Source organism: Coffea arabica, chromosome 3c (assembly GCF_036785885.1).
Source record: "Coffea arabica cultivar ET-39 chromosome 3c, Coffea Arabica ET-39 HiFi, whole genome shotgun sequence".
NCBI classification, from domain to species: domain Eukaryota; kingdom Viridiplantae; phylum Streptophyta; class Magnoliopsida; order Gentianales; family Rubiaceae; genus Coffea; species Coffea arabica.
Genome location: NC_092314.1, coordinates 2,238,955 through 2,259,958, shown reverse-complemented (window position 1 = coordinate 2,259,958; position 21,004 = coordinate 2,238,955). Strand labels below are relative to the sequence as shown.

At 36.5% G+C, this 21,004-nt stretch overlaps 3 protein-coding genes across 4 annotated transcripts; all 3 read left to right on the top strand.

The window, feature by feature from the left end:
* The first annotated feature begins 4,695 nt into the window (after nucleotides 1-4,695).
* Nucleotides 4,696-11,985, top strand: LOC113735343 (pyruvate, phosphate dikinase, chloroplastic-like). 2 transcript variants are annotated; one of them, XM_072081763.1, is made up of 20 exons: nucleotides 4,696-4,932; nucleotides 5,879-5,935; nucleotides 6,129-6,362; nucleotides 6,553-6,690; nucleotides 6,902-7,064; nucleotides 7,206-7,441; nucleotides 7,546-7,674; nucleotides 7,775-7,954; nucleotides 8,116-8,253; nucleotides 8,693-8,857; nucleotides 8,936-9,097; nucleotides 9,198-9,287; nucleotides 9,461-9,599; nucleotides 9,764-9,941; nucleotides 10,288-10,417; nucleotides 10,689-10,817; nucleotides 11,006-11,143; nucleotides 11,240-11,317; nucleotides 11,528-11,619; nucleotides 11,717-11,985. In XM_072081763.1, the coding sequence occupies exons 2-20, from the start codon at nucleotides 5,924-5,926 to the stop codon at nucleotides 11,763-11,765; spliced, it is 2,580 nt and encodes an 859-aa protein (XP_071937864.1). In that variant the 5' UTR covers nucleotides 4,696-4,932; nucleotides 5,879-5,923; the 3' UTR covers nucleotides 11,766-11,985. The 2 variants fall into 2 exon arrangements, with proteins under 2 accessions (XP_071937864.1, XP_071937865.1); XM_072081764.1 differs by lacking the exon at nucleotides 4,696-4,932 and adding an exon at nucleotides 5,569-5,701.
* A 435-nt stretch (nucleotides 11,986-12,420) lies between these two features.
* On the top strand, nucleotides 12,421-15,902 carry LOC113734033 (uncharacterized). Its single transcript, XM_027260337.2, has 4 exons — nucleotides 12,421-12,777; nucleotides 13,189-13,290; nucleotides 13,726-13,852; nucleotides 15,333-15,902. Exons 1-4 carry the CDS (start codon nucleotides 12,559-12,561, stop codon nucleotides 15,548-15,550), a joined length of 666 nt encoding a protein of 221 aa, XP_027116138.1. The 5' UTR covers nucleotides 12,421-12,558; the 3' UTR covers nucleotides 15,551-15,902.
* A 1,276-nt stretch (nucleotides 15,903-17,178) lies between these two features.
* LOC113734032 (uncharacterized) lies at nucleotides 17,179-19,617 on the top strand. The gene is made up of 4 exons (XM_027260336.2): nucleotides 17,179-18,212; nucleotides 18,549-18,756; nucleotides 18,862-18,991; nucleotides 19,093-19,617. The coding sequence occupies exons 1-4, from the start codon at nucleotides 17,302-17,304 to the stop codon at nucleotides 19,347-19,349; spliced, it is 1,506 nt and encodes a 501-aa protein (XP_027116137.1). The 5' UTR covers nucleotides 17,179-17,301; the 3' UTR covers nucleotides 19,350-19,617.
* Nucleotides 19,618-21,004: the final 1,387 nt, after the last annotated feature.

The window sequence follows — 21,004 nt, the reverse complement described above, 5'->3', positions numbered from 1 at the left end:
AGTTACATGCCTGACAGCTACAAGGATCCTGTTGCCTCAAGTCTTCAGCATAACTGTCCTAACCCAAGAAAAGTAGGAAAAGAAAAGAAACAGTGAGGTAATTTTTGGGGACTCTAAGTTGGGAAAGGGGCGCAAAATGGAATGCAGCCTCGTGCAAAACAGGTCTTGCAAATGCTGGAAAATACAGAGATTAGGACAGTGTATATTGGCCACATGTTGGTTTAATATCTGCCCATCTTATTTTGCATACTCTAAATAGAAATAGAGTAATATTTATAGATTTTTTGAAAAAAACACACACATGCTCTAACATGATTTGACATATATACAGCTATATATACAACTAGTTTTGTACCCGTTCGTTGAACGGGAGTTTTCAAAAAATAATAAACTATTTAGTCAATTTTATAAAAATGTCGCTATGAAATACAAACTTAATGTATATTTTATTATAACCTTTCTTAAGTATATTACTATATGCGTATTGTAATATAAAGTATTCTTATAATATAAATTTGAACATCTAATTCAGTAAATAATAATTCAAAAATAAAAAATATAACATTCGACAATACCATAACATTCAAAAACTTGAAAATAAATATATAAAAAAAGTGCAGTAAATAGTATCAAATAATATTCTACTCTTCAGAAACTTGTTTTTGTTTTTCTTCTATTTGAACATTCTCCTCGATTTGTCTGTGCAAATCAGCATTTATTGATTTTTTCCATTATCACTGCATGATAGCAAAGCAGGATAACTAAGTATAAAAAAATAAATGATTTATCGCATTCAAGGCTGTGTATAACAATACGTAAAGATTATAATTTAAGAAAATAAAATAGTATATTAAATCTACTTTTTCATGCAAATCTTTTTATGAGGATTCCCTTCCTTTGTGATTTTTGTTGAACTCTCTGATGAATGATTCATATGAAGTGTATTGAAATGTTGTTGATTAGAATCATCTGTTATACTAATTGGGATCTGGGAAGAAGATACTTCAAGTTGGTATTGGTTGTCGGTTCCATCAATCTGATAATGATTTATCAAAATTAAAGGCAAAAATTTTATGTGAGATATAATATGTGAAATATAAGAAAAATTTATTATTAATTCAAGATATATTACTAATCGTATGTGTTCATAAAAAACAAACAGAAAATGAAAACAAAAAAAAACAAAATTCAAGATATGTTACTAAATTTTTACAATTGAAGATCAACATGACTTTTTTTTTTTTTTTTTTAAATGTATTGAAAGAAGATGTAACTGATAATCAAGAGGAGTGAAAACCCAAAATCGATGCTTTAATGTGCCAATCGCTTGCACTGAAAATACATAACCATGAATTTGATACTTGAAATCAATATATTAGAGGCTACATGTAGTGTAGGCATAAGAAATAAGAATTGATAAGAATATAAAGAGATATTGATAAGAACATTAAAAATAGGTTTATCTTGATTTAAGTTGTTTAAAGTACGTAACTTTAGATAGGAAATAAGAATCCTATAATATTAAGAATTCTTATAGGAAATAAAAGTGTGTTTTCAAGACAGATTTTACCTACCTTGAAAGACCACCTCAACTATATTGAGTCCTTTAAGTGCATGCACTCGTATGGTGTGGGTCCACACACTAAATACTCCCCACCATCTAAGTAGAGATGTATTGTGAATCTTATAACCTGCATGTTTTGATTAATAACGAACGGGTTTATAGGAATTTACAAACCCGTGCTCAAATAGGAAAATAGGAATTTATATTTGACCGTACGAGTCAAATACATATAGTTAATTGGATTCAATTAACTTTTTCTTTTCCATAAATTTCGTGCTATGCACTATGTCTTGATAACTCACTTAATAATAAAATCTATTAAGAATTCTATTTCCAATATCAGACTTCTGTTATTAATGGTTTCTTTTGAAATTAGTTACTTTTCCACTTCTTTTAATAATAACAATTCTTATTTACTTCCGTTCCCTATGCAGTACACAAATTATTGGCATGAATTTGGAGATATATCTAATAGAGATATTTATGTCTCTTTTATTTATATCACATTACTTTTCAGTTCCTTTTTTGGATAGGAAATAAGAATCATATAATATTAAGAATTCTTATAGGAAATAAGAATTGATATATATATCTAAACAAAGAAGGAGCAAGCCACGTAGGAAACTACTTGCCGTCTCGTTAAGTCACGTTGAAAAGAGAAAACATGAAGGGATAAGAATGAAGGTAGGACTTTATTATTTATATATATATTTGATTTATGTCACTTAATATTATACCAAAAATACCCTCTAAAGTTAGTTTTCAAACTGACTCAAATTCTTTCTTTTTTCTTTATCGTGATTTAGCTCTTAGGTACAATTACCCACATCCTCTATTTTTCTCCACCATGATTTTAAAGATAATAACTTCCTAAAAAGAAATAGAGTAGTATTTATAAATTTTTGAAAAAAAAAACACACACACACATGGTCTAACATGATTTTACATTTAATAACTTATTGTAAAAAACTCATTATTATTAAGTGACGCAAACATGTCAAATGGCAATGATTTAATTGAAACTGAGGGATGAATGTTTTTATTACCAACCAAAAAATAAAATAAAATAAAAGAGATGATTGTTTGTATAATGAGGAAAAGACCAGAAAAAAGAAAAAAAACAGATAAGATAGCAGGGGACAGGCTTAACACTAGCGTACTTGTGTCCTGGAGTAAGCCAGGTGGCAAGAATCCTGTGTGGAGGAAGTAGTACGTAGTATATTCTGCGGGAGAGACAATGGGTCCCATTTTCTTGCGCTTTTGATTCTCCGGAAACGACCCCACAATGCCCACCATCTTTATCTTCATACCAAGAATTCAAAAGGTACAATTATTTTAAGGTGAAATTTCCCCTATTAAATACTAACAAATAAAACCAAATAATCTATGTTCGTTTTCCTTTTTATCTTACAACAAAAGAAATATAAATGATTAAATCTGAAAATTTTGATCGACTAAAGAAAATATTTTTGAGCAAAAAATTTCGTATCAGATAATTAATCTAGGAGATTAAATAAGAATCATTTTTTTTTTTGGGTTGCCCTTTCTACTCCGTATACTTGGTAGAAATGATAAACATATGAAATAATTATACGTGATATTTCAGCTGAATAAATGTAATTCTCCACCTACAAATTGAATTGATGAGTGATACAATACCCTTCATTCTTGATATGTGTGCCAAGAGGGTTGTGATTTGGTCTATTTCTGCAGTGGAGATGGAGAGTCTTGAGCTTGTTGTAGCAAACATTTGGATTTGGTAGTCAGATTGGATCGATTTTAAATTTGGATAAATGTGATTAATTGTAAAAATAATTTAATATTTTGTATTGTTATCTTGGGGTTAGGACCCTCTCCATTAATTGATCTCTCTATTTATTTACATTTAAATTATTACAATTTTATAAAATCATCCGATTATGTCATTGTTTTTCTTTTCTTTTGATGTTTACACCAATGTATTAACAAGTGATCCCCTTTTGAGAGTATTTTAGCATTCAATTTTAGAGTATTTTTTCATTCAATTTACATGAAACATTTAAATGGTGAAAATTGTAACATAATTTGTAATGTTTAATCAGATGGCAAAACTTTAATCAATTTCATATGAAATTTTATGTATGAATAGCAAAAATGATACAATATATTATGAATAGTGTTAATTTTCAAAAATAAATTTTAATTTTAATTTTAATTTTAATTATAACATAGGAAGCCGGAATATTGACAAGAAGATGACAATTTTATTTCTTTCAAAGAAAATATTTAAGGAAAATGCTTGCAAGTTTTTTTGGGACGAAACTATTACTGAAAAATAATCTGTGCCATCCAAAATTAAACGTGACAGAAAAGCTTAGTTTTGATCACACATTTTCCTAAAAATAATTACTACTACGTACTAAGTAGTTAATAATAAGAAACCTATCCAATTACATTTGAACAATGCGCTATCATCATATTACAAGTACCGGGTATCGATCATTTCATACCCCACCACCACAGGTCAAATTTAGTTACAATGACTTGGCGCCATAATTGCAATTCGGACCACACAAATATTATGGTTGCATATAAATCAGAAAAATTATAACAACCGCCATTTTTTCTTTTCTTTTTCTTTTTTAATGTCTTGGGCTACAGCAAGCTGTAAACTGCAAAATATACACATTTGCATTGCCCAAATTCTTGTTTTCATACCATTTGTCTCAGGTTTGTAATTCTTTTCCTTTATTCTTTTGGGCAAATCAATCATAATTAGTTTATGAAATACGCGTCAGTACTGTTGGGATTTAGCTTCAACTTCCGGTACTAGGTAATAGGAAAAAAGGTGCATGCTCAATCACTGTACAGTCCATCTTTCAAGTTAGATTCGGGCGGGCGGGCTAGGGAATGTTTTCTTTAAAAAACATTTTAGTTTTCTTTCGAGTCATGATGGATGGTGCTTCAGCTGAATATGAACTAGTTAGAGTTGGTGTACAAGTTCGTGATTCGGGCTAAAGAATGTTTGTGTCGGGTGGTCTATTGGTACATTGTTATTATTGCTTGATTTTGATTTTTACAGGAAGCTAAGGAGTTAGTTGACATTGAAGATGTCTTCGACTGCAAAAGCTATGCTGATAAAGTCCATCACAGATGATGTTTACACAAGAAAACTGTTGAGAGGAAAGTATGCTGATCAGTTTGATCTTCTCAGAGCCACTCCAGCTCTTTCCGTTCATGTTAGCAGGTGGTCTCATGGTGGTGGCGGTGGTCGAGGTATCAAGGCAACTCGGCTGTCAAATTCAAAGGACAGGAGAAGAGAGCCCCCCCTCATTCGATCCCAAGCAATACTTACCCCTGTTTCGGACCATGCACCAACAACCAATAAGGTACCACCATAGGATGCACAAGTCGATCAAGACACTGCTTTTCAGTTTTGTGTTCCAAACTTGTATGGCAATATAATTTCATCATGTGTTTATGAAAAATAAAAACATGCTTGATTCGCTGTTAAGAATATTTCAATTTAACAGCTTGTCTGCTTGGCCTCTATGAGAAGTGAATACCTGAAAATGGAGATAATGAGTATTAATTGACAGCAACCGTACGGTGCTGTCCTTTCTTTCCAAATTGAATAAGATCTTAGTTAATTTAATGGCATGCAGAGTTCTCGAGAGACTTGAGCATATATATAAATCAGAAAAAAAAGAAGTTACTTTTGCGACCTTTTCATGCAGGAAAAAAGTGCATTTCCTAATATAAACCAACAACAGAGAATACGGTAATTCTTGAATTGGACAGAATATAACAAGGGCGCCTTGGTTAATCCGTCAAGGGCTGCAGTTTATCATGTGTGAACTGGTGAATAAGTCTTGGCTTGGCCGAAGATATTACTGTAGTCGGTGCCTTCTGAACTTTTGTGCCCCTCGTTCAGGTTTGTCATATAGTGGCAAGAGATTGACATCTAGCATGGTAATACACGTGGCTAGTTCTCCCTCCCCCTCTCTCTCTGTCATCACAGGACTGTGAGTGTTTGCTTGAGAAATTGTATATATAAGACTAGTGTGTTCGAGGAAAAGCTAAACCGTTCTAGTTCGGAGTTCTGGTATTTCCCTTCTGCAAGCGACTTCTTGTCCATTAATCGGTGACACCATGAAGGTTAATGTTCTAGCCTAAGAATCATGCAATGTATAATGAAGACTTAGCAATTGTCTAGGAACTTCGACTTAGCAATTGTCTGGGAACTTCTTGTGTAAAAAGTGTGAATTAAGAAAATTAGTGGTGTTTCTTCTCCAACTTTCTGATCTGACCCAATTTGCATTCTTCTTGGCACAGAGAGTGTTTACTTTCGGCAAAGGTAGAAGTGAGGGCAACAAGGGCATGAAGTCTTTGGTAAGCTATTTAAATATTTCTTTTAGTTGCATGTTTCCTCCATTACCTTTTCCTTAAAGTATGTGTTTACAAATGTTAACTATTATAAGAAGGCTTTATCACCTCCACCTTTAGAAATCAAGAAATCTGACTGCATGCAATTTGTTGCTTGTTTAGTTATGTTTGCCATGAATTTCGTTTGTTTTTATTGTAGTTGGGAGGAAAAGGTGCAAATCTTGCTGAAATGGCAAGTATTGGTTTATCTGTCCCGCCTGGACTGACGATATCAACAGAAGCATGCGAAGAATATCAGCACAGTGGCAAGAAGCTGCCGCAAGGATTGTGGGAGGAAATATTGGAAGGTTTAGGCATCGTGGAGAAGGATATGGGAGCTTTTCTTGGGAACCCTTCCAAGCCACTCCTCCTCTCTGTTAGATCCGGTGCAGCGGTATGTTTTCGGGGGTCTTTTCATGCAAAAACACCTACTTCCATTTGCCTACTTTGCACTCTGTCACTGCATATCACATCTTTTTTAACCTGATTATTCCATTTAAGATTCTCACCAGTAAACATCCAAACCATGATGCTGTGCACTTCCACTTTTAAATGACTGATCAAGGTTTCGGCGTCTGTTTCAGATTTCGATGCCGGGCATGATGGATACAGTCCTAAACCTTGGACTAAATGATGAGGTTGTTGCTGGTTTGGCTGCAAAAAGTGGTGAGCGTTTTGCATATGACTCGTACAGAAGGTTCCTCGACATGTTTGGAAATGTTGTGAGTGTCCCACTCTTCGTAATTTAAAGGAAACATCTTTTAGTATCTAGAACTTGATTTGCATGGTCTTTGATAACAAGCTTGCAAGAAGTCATGGACTAACCTTTTCTGTGTTTTCTGTGCCTTCATAACAAAGATTAAGCACAATAGCTAGCGTTTTAACTTGTACGGTGAGGAGGACTTTTCTCATTTTGCCTTTGCTTAATTGAAGGTGATGGGCATTCCACATTCTCTATTTGAGGAAAAGCTGCAAAAGTTAAAGGATGAAAAGGGCATAAAGCTGGACACTGACCTATCTGCCTCTGATCTTAAGGAGCTGGTAGAACAGTACAAGAGTGTCTACCTTGAGGCCAAGGGAGAAAAGTTTCCCACAGGTACCCATAAGACATTCAGCACCTGTGCATAAGATCCACTTTTGTATCTCTCTCTCAAGGATGTCTTTATCAAGGGGCGCTTCTTTTCTTTCTTTTGAAATTTGTCCATTTAAGTTTACAAGTGCTGTTGCTCATCTGCAGACCCAAAAATGCAGTTGGAATTGGCAGTCAAGGCAGTATTTAATTCATGGGACAGTCCTCGGGCTATTAAATATAGGAGCATTAATCAAATAACTGGGTTGAAGGGAACTGCAGTTAACATCCAAAGCATGGTTTTTGGAAACATGGGAAACACTTCTGGTACTGGTGTTCTCTTCACCAGGAACCCAGGCACCGGTGAGAAGAAGCTCTATGGGGAGTTTCTGATAAATGCTCAGGTCCTGAATTAGTACTGAATTTTTTGTTTTATTCCGTAAAGCACTTGTGATTGATGGCTCCTATTAGTTCTTGTATCAACTGACTTAGAAATGGTTGTATATAGGGAGAGGATGTTGTAGCTGGCATTAGAACACCTGAGGACTTGGATACCATGAAGAATTGTATGCCTGAAGCTTACAAGGAACTTGTTGAGAATTGTGAAATTTTAGAAAGACATTACAAAGACATGATGGTAAATTTTACATTTTCTTCGAAAATGTAAATTTCCTTGGACCACATAAATGGTGACCTCTTATGTTTGACACAGTTGTTAACCTCTTATTTTTTTACAGGATATTGAATTCACTGTTCAAGAAAATAGGCTATGGATGTTGCAATGTCGATCAGGAAAACGCACAGGCAAAGGTGCAATAAAGATTGCTGTGGACATGGTTAATGAACGGCTTGTTGACACTAGCACTGCAATCAAAATGGTGGAGCCACAGCATCTTGACCAACTTCTTCATCCACAGGTATATACATATGTCAGTGAAGATTGCCTAGAATATTCTCAATGTATTAGGTAAAGTAAAGGTTTATATTAGCACCACTCGGTTGAAGAGATGATAGTTATATAGAGTTAAATGAAATCTTTAACTCCCAGTAACTCTAATGTATATTCTGTTCGGTATAGTTTGAGGATCCAAATGCTTACAAAGACAAGGTGATTGCAAAGGGCCTGCCTGCATCACCTGGAGCAGCAGTTGGGCAGATTGTCTTTAGTGCTGAGGATGCTGAAACATGGCACACGCAAGGAAAGTGTGTCATTTTGGTATGCTCATTTTCTTCATTTTTCTCCAACTGATAACCTGGCATCAGTTGGAGAGTGGAAGAAGTTCTGAGTTCATTATGCGTCAACTGTGATACTGATTTCTTGTTACTTTGGTGCATATGCTAAAGAAAAGACTTTTATGTGCTTAATTTGGTCTATAAAGAGTTTGATGCATGGAAAAGCACTTTTGAAAGATGATGTAGTTATTTGGTTTTTGCCAGAGTCAATTTTTTGATTTAATTTCTGGGTGGTGACCAGTTGGCTAAATTTTTATTTTGCAAATATAAGGAGAATCTTCGGTTGCAACAAAAGAAGGGAAAAAAGTTTTTCCCCTGGACAAGTGCTGCATCCAGCTATATTTACCATAATTAGGCAAATGCTGCTAATTCTACTCATGTATCCACTGTTTACAGTTTTCAACTTTTTCATATGGCTGAAGGTGAGAACTGAAACCAGTCCCGAGGACGTTGGAGGAATGCATGCAGCTGCCGGAATCTTGACAGCTAGAGGTGGCATGACATCTCATGCAGCTGTTGTAGCTCGTGGCTGGGGAAAATGTTGTGTTTCAGGTTGTGGTGACATCCGCGTAAATGATGCTGAAAGGGTATGCCTACAGACACTGAATCAGCATACCTGAGGTTTAACCAGTACAAAAGATACTTATTGTTTCATCAAAATGCAGGCTCTAGTTGTAGGAGGTCAAGTAATTAATGAAGGAGAATGGATTTCACTAAATGGTTCGACGGGTGAAGTGATATTGGGTAAACAACCACTGGCTCCACCTGCCATGACAGGTGATTTGGAGATCTTCATGTCATGGGCTGACAAAATAAGACGGATTAAGGTTAGATAGACATCCATGCCATAGAATGTAGACTTGGATGTCTGAATCAGTCAAATACTTTTAAAGCTGATAAATCAAGTTCGTTCATGTACTGTGCTAGGTGATGGCAAATGCAGATACACCTGATGATGCACTTACTGCAAGGAACAATGGCGCTGAAGGAATTGGTTTATGTCGAACGGAGCACATGGTAATTGATTTTGTCTATTCCTATTGTGGAATTCTCCTTAATTTGTCATCTTCATTTTACACAATCCTGCTTATCATCTTAGACATCTCCTGCTTATTTGCTTCTAAAAACTTGCATGAGTTGGTAGTTTCAGAGTAAGGAACTAATTAAATACTTCATTTTTTGTGTTCCAGTTCTTTGCTTCTGATGAAAGAATAAAGGCCGTTAGGAAGATGATAATGGCAATTTCCCTGGAGCAGAGGAAGGAAGCCCTGGACTCGTTGTTGCCTTATCAACGATCTGATTTTGAGGGCATTTTCCGTGCTATGGATGGTATTCTTGTCTTTGGAAATTGATTATCTTGATTAGTCAAGCATTCAACAGGATGTCAAAATTTTATCACATGGAAGAAGTGAAGAATAGCAAAAAGTTGACTAGCTACAGTATTAGATGCTTCACACTTCTTAGTTGTAAAATAGATGATTCTATACGTGCAGGTCATCCTGTCACAATTCGGCTGCTAGACCCTCCACTTCATGAGTTTCTCCCAGAAGGCAACCTTGAAGAAATTGTTGGTCAACTAACTACAGATACAGGCATGTCAGAAGATGAAGTTTACTCGAGGATTGAGAAATTATCAGAAGTGAATCCAATGCTTGGATTTCGAGGATGCAGGTGTAGTTCTAAAAACTAAGCATCTTAAACTCAACGAAGAAAAACTTTTCAATACGATTGAGTAAACTAAAGAGAAATAGTAACAGATACTCTTTGCCCGAATAACTAGACGACAGATTTGCAATGAATACTTGGTTGACTATTGTGGTTATGAGCTCCTATATGCTGGCTTTCTGCTTTTCTTCCCGTAATATTTGAGCACAGTATGACACCAATATATGTATAAAAAATCATCTGTCCGACTTCAGTGCACGTTAGGCACTCGGCAGGTTAGCAGGAATGTTTACAGATACAACGATCGAGATCTCAGAAAATCCGATACGGTAATCTTGTTTTCTTATGACAGACTTGGAATATCGTATCCGGAGTTGACAGAAATGCAAGTGCGGGCAATTTTTGAGGCTGCAGTCTCTCTTAGAAATCAAGGCTTTACAGTACTCCCAGAAATTATGGTGCCCCTTGTTGGAACACCTGAGGCAAGTCTCGATGTTCTATTAGTTGTTTGCTTCAGCACTTGTTTCAATTATCTGAATGGAAATGAGAAGAAAAAGTTCTCCAATCCACTCTTCGCTCTCCTCCCACTCAGAAATATGGAAAAAGAGAACAGAAAATAGATTGTAGGATGCATTAGTTGAAAGTGTAACTTTGGCCTCATTCTTTGCAACCATGAACAGCACAAAGTCAAGCAGATTGACTATTGCTTTGGTTTTTCATTTCCAAGCTTTGATTAAAACTTTTAAGTGGCAGGAATTAGGGCATCAAGTAAGCTTAGTACGAAATGTTGCTGAAAAAGTCTTCTCAGAGATGGGTGCCTCACTGAGCTATAAGGTGGGAACCATGATAGAAATCCCAAGAGCTGCTCTTGTTGCAGATGAGGTATGTTGAAACACATCATCATTATTTTCCCTTTGGGGATGGCGTTTAAAATCATGAAGTAATAGTACCTCAAAATTTTTAAAAAGTGTAAAGATGCCAATGAAAGCCTGCTTAGCTTTAAGAGGAAAAGCGTACATCACTAAAAGTTACCTTTATACTCACGTTGCATGTCTGCAATGAAAATACAGATTGCTAAGGAAGCAGAATTCTTTTCCTTTGGGACAAATGACCTCACTCAAATGACATTTGGGTACAGTAGAGATGATGTTGGCAAGTTTCTCCCCATTTACTTGGCTAAAGGCATTCTACAAGCAGATCCATTTGAGGTTAGCTTACCAATTCAAGAGTTTTATATCTTAATACAGAAACAAAATTCTGAAAGCTACTTCCTTTACCTGAGGACATTTTCCCATCGCGACTAGGTACTTGATCAGAAGGGTGTCGGCCAACTCATCAAGATCGCTACAGAAAGAGGCCGTGCAGCGAGGCCGAGCTTGAAGGTGAGTATGATTTTGATCAACAATTAACCACGTTACAGTATATATAACAGGCATTGATATTAACTGTCATGCATCTGGAAGAATGCATATCCATTAACAGCAGACCTACCTTTTCATCAGCTGTTAGAATTTTGTAGGTTTAGTCACTTTAACTTGAAGTCATCAGCTGTTAATAGACTGATGTTGGTAATCAATGTGTTTGACAAACAGGTCGGAATTTGTGGAGAACATGGAGGGGAACCTTCTTCTGTTGCCTTCTTTGCTGAGGCCGGACTTGACTATGTTTCATGCTCTCCATTCAGGTTGCACTTTTCACTTGATGATCTCTTTCTATAGCCTACTTCCAATGACATCAAAGCACCGGAGATGCTACCTTCTTATTGTGGCTTCATATTTCAGGGTCCCCATTGCAAGGCTAGCAGCAGCTCAAGTTGCAGCAGTAGAATGACAAGGAATTCTGGGCAAAAAAGCCCTTCTGCTGTCTGTTCCATCGGGATAGTTGTGCATAAATAAGTATACATGTATAGTCGTTGCAGATGAACATTGAGATAAAAAGTCCATGTAATGTAGAAACAAATCAAAGGGCAATATGCTGGATGTTGCTGTGCATATAATAAATAGTTGATTGAAGCAAAGGAAATATGTGAATATTTTTGTTATGTTTCTCATACTGAGGACCTGAGGCCTTCCCTGTCTGGTACCGTACTACCATTTCTGTTTCGCTTTTTAGGCTTTTTACATCAAGAAGATTAGGACATGATGAATCACGCTTTCTTCTTTATCAGAAAGCTCAAGTGTTTAAGATGAATCAAATGAGCCAGTTTAAGTATTTTTTTGAGATTAATTTGTTGAGTAATTAAAATCAAACTTGAAAAGAATTTAGCAAAAATTTGTGAAGATTTCCCAATTAGATGTAAGTTTGACTCAACAAATGTAGAATTTCGCATATGTGCATAATTAAACAAACTCATACGTGCATAATTTCCCAAAGTTTTTACCCTTTATTTTGAAAAAAATAATTTTTAGCTTTGGAAAAAAAAAACTCGTCTGCTGCAGCTTGAACGACGTCGTATCCACCCAAAATAAAAGGGACGAAATGAGCTGTTTCCACTTCTCTGGGGGTTCTAATCTATACCCTGTAGGGGGGTTTGGGCTCTGATTTTTGTTGCAGAGAAGGCCCCTAAAACCCCGCCTCCGCCATCTCCTGCCGCCGCAGCTCGGCCTCACATGTGAAAGGTTAGATGGAGAATGAGAAGAGATACGAGAGCTATGTGTTAATACACAATATAGCAAAGAGGCACAACGTGGGAACACTAGCCAGAAGCTGCACTGCTTTTGGAGTCTCAGAGCTGATTTTAGTGGGCCGCCGGGACTTCAACGCCTTTGGCAGCCATGGCTCCACCTCCCACGTCAATTTCCGTCACTTCCACTCTCTCTCCCTCGCCAAATCCTTCCTCAAGGTTCCCAATTTTACATCATCAGAATTCAGAAAGAAAACGAAAAAAAGAGGATGACAAGAAAGAACCCTCTTTTCTTGATTTGCATAAGCGCCTTTTGTGCTTTCTTGAAATATGGAAAGTTGGGTTCTTTTTTAGGATATTTTTGAAGATTGATTGACCGAGTGGTTTCTGTCAGTTATGCGTGCGTAATAGCAAAAAATGCCATCTTTGTGGATTTTTCTAAAAATTTGATGAGCTGGAAATTTTTTTTAAAAGGATTTTATGTGGATTCATCAACTGGATTTTGTGAGTATTGGATGCATGATTAGAATGGATGGGATTTCCATCGATGCTTATACGAGTTTGGTGAGCTGGGAATTTTGTATTGATATTGGTGGGTTTGATTTTTTGTTTTGGTTTGTTTGATACCAGGAGAGGGATTGTGATATATGTGGGGTGGAGATTACGGACGATGCTGTGGCTGTGAATCAACATCCTTTCAAGAGAAGCACTGCTTTTCTTCTTGGTAATGAGGTAGTTTCCCTTTCTCATTTCTTGTATTTCACAAAGTAATATAGAGGGGAAAAAAACTCTTTTTCCTGAAGTATGATAGGTTACTCGTCACCATTAGAGATTAATGGCACTATCAATATCTGCCTTTATGTTTGGAACTCTTGAAATAATTAGTTAATCTTGTTCTTTTGACGACGTTCAAAATATGGGTTAACACAATCTCATTTTTTGTTCTAACTTCCTCTAAAACTGACCAAAATAAGTTGCTTCAACATTGTTTTCCTTACATTGACATCTACTTGTGCACGTCAGCGAATGGGTTGAAGTTTAGTGATCTGAAGACTGGTTTTTCTAAATTGTGCATTTGTCATGTGAATGAGGAATTATTTTGAATTATTTGTGCCTAGACAGCATTAGATAATAGCATCGTAATGAGTCGATGACTTAAGTTTGCAGGGAACGGGGCTTTCTGCAAAAGAGTGTGAGATATGTGATTTCTTTGTTTACATTCCGCAATATGGGTGTGGCACAGCTTCTTTAAATGTTACTGTTGCAGCCTCTATTGTTCTACACCACTTTGGAGGTAATTCTGCTTACACTTTTGAACATACTATCTCATCAGCGCATTTATTGCTTTGTTCCATGCAAATTTGGTTTACTGAGCTAGAATCATGTTTGATGAAACAATAGTATGTAGACATACGTAAAACAAATTTGTATGTTACCTTTTCATGTTGTTTAAACCTTTGGCTTCAAGTTTAGAGCAGCATTTTGGGTGGTTATTGCAAAAATTTGGAAGACTGTAGAATTGAAGTTCTTTTTTTGTGTTCTCTTCTGGAATTAAAAGTTGGATAATAGTCAGTGCTAATACATGACAAACAGGTTTAATTGTTAAGCTGATCATATGTTTGATGTGATCTATTTGGAAGGAATTTAATAGTGAGTCTGCAGACGGTTTTGATAGGCAGACTGGACTTCTGGAAATTTTGTTGTAGGAATAGGGAAAGCTTCTTTTCACTTGAGTTGTCAATCCATTGAGAGGATATTGCATTTCTTCCTACACCTTAGTTTTCTATATACTTGATCCTTGGGGGCTTGGTTTGTGTGAGAATCAAGATAGTTGCATGAAATCAAGGAAGTTCACACATTAGATATTCTGTTGCTTTGGTTTTACTGCCATAAAATTTTGCCCTTCATGGGGAAGGTCAGTGGAAATTCTAAAGCCAGATGGACTTTTTATAGCTTGAGTACAATATTGGAGGTTAACTTATCAATCTTTGCTACTTGGTTGCTAGGAGATAGGGAAAGGTAGTCAACCCCGTGCCAGGGGTGGGAGTTTGAGGTTAGTTAACTAAATTGCATATTTTGTTTCCTAAAATTTGAAAGTTAATTCAGGCTATTGAAGAATTAGTTAGAAGATTATATCACTCTATCTATTAAGCCTGAGCAGGTTTGGTGTATAAAGAAAAAAAAAATGTCATTATTTGTTTTTCCAAATGTACCCTTCCAGTATTTACTATCATCTACCCACATCTTATCTATCAAACTTCCCACTCCTACATAACTAGCACTACACTCTTCCCATGTTAGTCCTTCACTATTAACTAACCCACTAATCAATGTTACTTCAATGCATCACTTTCCATTTCTATTACTCTGTAATTATATTCCTTGCTTGAAATGCTGCAAGAATCAGCCTGACTGGAGGATTGCATTTATTTTCACTCTTCGTTACCAATACAATTTTTCTCTCATTATTTATTTTCCCTAAATATGCACACACATTGAGTGTGCCTCACCCTCTAGTTGTATTTATCCTGTCTTCGATCCTTTTCGTGGATGCACTGCACATGGGATGTCTAGTTCTAGACTGTTCCAACAGAACAGTACATTTTTTAGTGCAGCAGATGAAGTTGCGCTCCTTGTTAGCTTATGTATTCTGTGCTATTGAATTTGCAAACTATTACAATTTCTGATGGAACATATAATTGCAGAAGTCTTTTTGGAGTTTACTTCACTCTTTTATGTTGGTAACCAAGTTCCTCGCATTCGGTTCTTTTCAGTTTGGGCAGGATTCTCTGAGAGAACCCGTGAAGGCAACAAGTTTGTTGTGGCTGAAAGACCAACAAAGCAGGAAAGGAAGAATTACTGTGCTGAAACAACAGAATCTATTGTTGAGGAGCGAAGACTTAAAAGAGAGAATACCTCGAATGGGTTTTTTGATGAGAGTGTGAAAGATGATTCATCATCTAATCTTCTGGATGGACTATTTGATTCTTAGAATTGGAAGAATATGTGACTATGCTTTCCCTGTGAAAATTGGCCTTATTAACTCCACAGGCAATATGAGTTTTTGGTCAAAGGCGTACTGTTATCTGCTGCTGCTGACGGGATCAAAAGAAAGGAATGGAAACTTTCTGGAAGGATTGTGCTTTAAAAGGCAAAACGAGTTACCTACTTAACCGTTTAGGATTGCAAAGTTGCATTGACCAACTCGCCGACAGTAGAGCAACCTGTATCTTGGCTTTTGTAAACATTACAATTTTATCCTGTATCAGAATAGCATTAGCTAGCAAGTTCTAATCTTCGATTCAAGGTTACAAACGCAATATTAACTGTGTTGTTTCGTCCAAGGCTGCCTCATTTTCTGGCTTTTGTTATTGAGTTCTTTAAACTATACTCTGTTATGTAAGAAAGTGAGTGTTCATGTGTTGTGCCTGTGAGATGATTATTCTCTTGCTTAAACGAGAATATGTGATGCTTAGAATATTAGCGGTTAGGTTGTTAAGGTTCTTCTCGAAACAATTGATTAATGATTCACGCAACTGTTAACTAATATCCCTCTGAACTTCTTGAATGTGTCAAAAGCTTCTGAAGTCGACATCCTGCTTAATCTGAGGTTTGATTTAGCATGAGAATGGTGTCTTGTATTGATTAGTAAAAAGTCTTCCAGGAGCATCTTTTTTGGTTTATGAAACTGGTGCGTGATTGGCGTCTCTGCCGTGCTGGATAATTAGTTGGTACACCTCTTGACTGCTGTTGTAAGAATGACCACCACCCCTAACTCCCTTTCTTTCCCTTTGTCAGTCTCTTCATGATTTAATACCTAACGTGATTTTTGGGTTTATATATCTTTTGCCCTTGTACGAAACCATTAGCTCCAAAAGTACTGCATATGAAGAGAGTTCCATCTTGTCATCATATGTGGTACCAAATTTGGATAATGTCCAGAGACTCGAAAGCTGGACACTAAGAACGCAAGTAGCTTAATGATTGAATGACAAGCCAATTGCAAAAAAATTTCGCATGTTCCCTCGTGGATTTGGGGTCCCTTGCTGCAGTTGGGTTCCAATATTTTTCTCCACTATCTCTAGCTGCCTCTCTCCACATCCACACACACTTTTGACTTCTTGACAAATAGACTGAATAAAAGTAACACCAAGAAGTATCTCATGGAGGTTAGTAAAACTGAGATAAGCTGCTGCACCAAATTATTTAGACCTAAAAGACTCGTTCTCAACAGTACTGATTGCTGACTAGTGATTTTGATGATGTGCTGGTGCCGGCAGTGCTGCATTTCTTTGGTCAACATATTCTTGATCAGTATTTGAGTCTACATTGACCTCCTTGGGGCTTACAGATAACACTTAAATGTGAATTGAGTGTTACATCATCCTAAGTATTATAACCATGAAGACTCTTTGAAGAACTTTTTTCCTTTTTTCCTCCTATTATAATCTGATTCCATTGGCTGTAAAGAAAAAGTCTCTTTAACAGGTGGGAGTAGTTATAGTTTTGTTGTCATAACATAGAAGATCAACAATGTTGGCACCATTGTCGTCTGTCAGCCTCCACCCCAATTCTTGGAGTAGTTGGGATGTGCTTTGTCTCTATAGCCCCCTCCACAGTCCACTCTCTATGCCTATAGAGCATTGGCAGGTCCCTTAACACACATTTTCAACTGGGTTCACCAAATAAAAAGTGAACCCTTGAAAACTCCAATCAGATCATATATGCAATCTTAAAATTCATATGTTGGAGGACTCAATGCACACACTTCAATCAAGAGAGATTTCAGGGCATGTGTACAATAAGAAATTGTCTCGCATGTTGCGTATCCTAAGCAGGAGATTTCGACGCCTTTGCTCAAGGATAAGGTGGTTGCTCCGGAGGCGTCCGAGGCCTAAAGTGGTAATCAGGAGATTTGGGAAGCTGAACTCAAAAGGTCAGCTTAACAAAGAAGCAACAATCAAAAATTCTCCAAGTTACGTAAATGGACAAGTGAAAGTTGCTTTTACACAAAGGCCTATTCGAGTTGCAACTTTCAATGCAGCCTTGTTTTCACTTGCACCTGCTATTCCCAAGGCTGAAAAGTCAGTTGTTTTCATTCCTGGCGATGAAGAGTATCTGAAGAGTGAAACTCGGGTTAAGCCAGTGAGTGGTCGTCCAAAGAGCATACTCAAACAGTCTCCCCTGCACCCCACAATTGGTGATCCAGAGCTAACTTCCAGTCAGATCAAACTCACCAGATCAAAACCAAAAGTTTCGATAAATCTTCCTGAAAATGAGATATCACTGGCACAAAACAAGGTGCTTAGCTTTGAGGAAGATTCTTCGACCAATATAGTGTCTTTCTACACAAACAGCATAGCTCCAATGAGGTCTCCCATATGCTTTCCCCTTGGCATGGCTAACTGGATGAATGATGGAAGTAAGAGCATTTATGATGTGCTTAAAGAACTGGATGCTGATATCTTGGCTTTGCAAGATGTGAAAGCTGAGGAAGAGAAACAAATGACCCCTTTGTCTAATTTGGCTGAGGCCTTAGGTATGTACTATGTCTTTGCAGAAAGCTGGGCTCCTGAGTATGGGAATGCTATCATGTCAAAATGGCCAATTAAGAAGTGGAAAGTTCAGAGAATTTATGATGACAAGGACTTCAGGTGAGTAACTTTAATCTAGGAATTTATCTCTCTCCTCTTCATAGTTCACTTTTGTGTCCTAATAAACAAGAACCGGCATATTTGATATTACCGATGCTTGTAGCGATCCATTAATGATGACCAGAAATGACAGCTTCATCCTACTTCCCTGTCATCTCATTACCATTCATTATCGCTAGAAGCCTTGTGGGCTCTTTCCATCAGACAATGATGTTCTCTTCTCCAAAAGGGTCCTGAAATTTTACTTCAGAATACTGATATACTTGATAGCCTAAGCAGTTGCAAATGCATAAGAATTAACAAACTCCAATTGTTTGTTTGTGCTGCTAATGGCAGGAATGTGCTCAAGGCTACAATTGATGTCCCATGGGTGGGGGACCTCAACTTTTATTGCACTCAACTTGACCATTTAGATGAGAATTGGAGGATGAAGCAAATCAATGCAATTATTCAGTCAAGTGATCATCCACACATTTTGGCTGGAGGCCTCAATTCTCTTGATGCATCAGATTACTCATCTGAAAGATGGACCAATATTGTGAAGGTAGCAATCTCTTTGTTTCTCCACCTTTCGAAAAGACTTTTAAGCATTAATAGCAAACAAGAAGTCAGCTAATCAAATATTTTCTTTTAATTTTCAACTTGACAGTATTACGAGGAGCTGGGAAAACCAACACCAAAAACTCAAGTGGTGAATTTCTTGAAGGAAAAAGAATACACAGATGCCAAGCACTTTCCAGGCGAATTTGAGCCAGTGGTCATCATTGCCAAAGGCCAAAGTACTAGACTCTATCTTTAATTTAATACAAATTTCACCCCCTAAAAGGTCTCTCATGATCCAACACAATTGTTCTAAGTACTCCCCGTTTTCTTGAAACAGGTGTTCAGGGAACCTGCAAATATGGAACCCGTGTGGACTATATTATGGCCTCCCCTGACCTGCCATACAACTTTGTGCCTGGATCATACTCGGTCATTTCATCCAAAGGCACATCTGATCATCACATAGTCAAGGTTGATATTATGAAAGCAGCAAATACAGCTCAACATTTGGGTGGCAAAAGACACGAGAAACTAAAGCAAAGAGTTGTAAAGATCACAAATTCTTGTACTTCAAGAGGATTTTGGCAATTATAGGAACATGAAAAATACAGGTTGCCCTTTGTGCAAAACTCCCCTAAAGTTGAGCCAAAGTGGTCTGCCTGCATTTTTTTTAAGTATTTAGAATTTGATCATTGGCAGAGAGGTACTTATTTGATGTATGTGTAAGCATATTTATTACTTTGTATAATACAATTAGTTATGCTTCAAAAGAAAGCTTTTATCACAAAGAAGAAACCAATTTATTGGTCTAAATCTTCATTTTATTTCCTCCTAATGAAAGAAGAAAGATTATTCCTCTGTATCTTTGCAATCCAACCTAAAAAAGAAAAGATATTAATGTGTTCATAATGATTTGAAAAATGAGTAATCAACCGTTATATTTTTCGCAAACTCAACAACAATTTATTTTTGCTAGTTTAAAGCTGTTTGACTAATTAATTACCTGCTTTACCGCATTAGTTCGCTTGGTGATGGCCCATCACCAATTCAATGCCCTTTCTTTAGGACAGAGAGTCTAGTTATCCTTTGTGGGCTTGGGAGTGGACGTCCATATATGAGATTGTGCGATTGCAAATAGGCTAAAGAAGTGACTGTGTGCCGTTGGGTACCCAAAATACTGCTTCAGTTGACCCAGCCCATGTAAAATTTGAAGACTGTTCTTTATTCTTCTCCCTTTTCAACTCAGTTAACTGGATTGCTTGGAAGTTTCAATTTGATGAAAATTAAAGAAGCCATCAAACGCCCCTAATAAAACTGACAATTTCTGAAATTTTAGTAAATATTTTTTGTGATCATGTAATTTATTTCTATTCATCCCACCCTTGTACTAATGTTTAGACGTAATTCATTTGTATTGATCATGAACTCTTCCACTCACAACAAATGATGATGATGATGATGATGATGATGATGATAGGATAAATTTTCCATGCACTATTAGTGTTTACATGTACGATATTGAATATATGTCATGTAATTTAATTTTAAATTTTTAAATTTGATTTTTACACAAATAGCATATATTTGTAATTGTTAAGATAAAAAAATTTTCTATATTGGTCGTGCATAAAAATTTAATCCATAAGAATAATAGTATTATTCTGTGAGAGAGGATTAGTCTATGATGTGAATTGATCTTTGAAAACAACGTTATTTCTGACTTCAATTATTTTTTTGTCCATGTGAATTTACAGTAATTAATTTAAGAGATGACCTTGTGACGATAAGTTTGGCCAAATGATGTTGGATTTGGCTTTTTTCCCATGGATCGTCTCTCCACTTTTCACATTATACATTTGAACGCATGACATGTGTCTTTATTCACTAAAAAAGGATATGATGATTTTATAGTTGACTAATTCTAACTAATGTTAATAAATAATTAAGGACATATGTCATGCATTCAGAGACAACTGGAGAGAGAATTCAAGGTGCAAACTATGATTGATACTCAAGGTGCAAAGTCTTGCTTCTGAGGTTTATTCTCAAATAGGATGCTACTTTGGTAGGATGTCACTATTGAGAGTATATAGCTGCAAACTATATATATCTGTACTACCAAAATTGGAGAGAGAATTCAAGGTGCAAACTATGATCAAGGTGCAAAGTCTTGCTTCTGAGGTTTATTCTCAAATAGGATGCTACTTTGGTAGGATGTCACTATTGAGAGTATATAGCTGCGTAAGATC

Excerpts from the sequence above, each read along its gene's own strand:
- LOC113735343 (XM_072081764.1), top strand. Across the intron at positions 7,955-8,115 it reads ACCAACTTCTTCATCCACAG|TTTGAGGATCCAAATGCTTA; the intron begins GTATATACATAT and ends TGTTCGGTATAG. Across the intron at positions 11,144-11,239 it reads TACAAGCAGATCCATTTGAG|GTACTTGATCAGAAGGGTGT; the intron begins GTTAGCTTACCA and ends CATCGCGACTAG.
- LOC113734032 (XM_027260336.2), top strand. The coding sequence starts at position 17,302 with ATGTTGGAGGACTCAATGCACACACTTCAATCAAGAGAGATTTCAGGG. Across the intron at positions 18,213-18,548 it reads TATGATGACAAGGACTTCAG|GAATGTGCTCAAGGCTACAA; the intron begins GTGAGTAACTTT and ends TGCTAATGGCAG. Across the intron at positions 18,757-18,861 it reads GATGGACCAATATTGTGAAG|TATTACGAGGAGCTGGGAAA; the intron begins GTAGCAATCTCT and ends TCAACTTGACAG.
- LOC113734033 (XM_027260337.2), top strand. The coding sequence starts at position 12,559 with ATGGAGAATGAGAAGAGATACGAGAGCTATGTGTTAATACACAATATA. Across the intron at positions 13,291-13,725 it reads CTTTTCTTCTTGGTAATGAG|GGAACGGGGCTTTCTGCAAA; the intron begins GTAGTTTCCCTT and ends TTAAGTTTGCAG. Across the intron at positions 13,853-15,332 it reads TGTTCTACACCACTTTGGAG|TTTGGGCAGGATTCTCTGAG; the intron begins GTAATTCTGCTT and ends GGTTCTTTTCAG.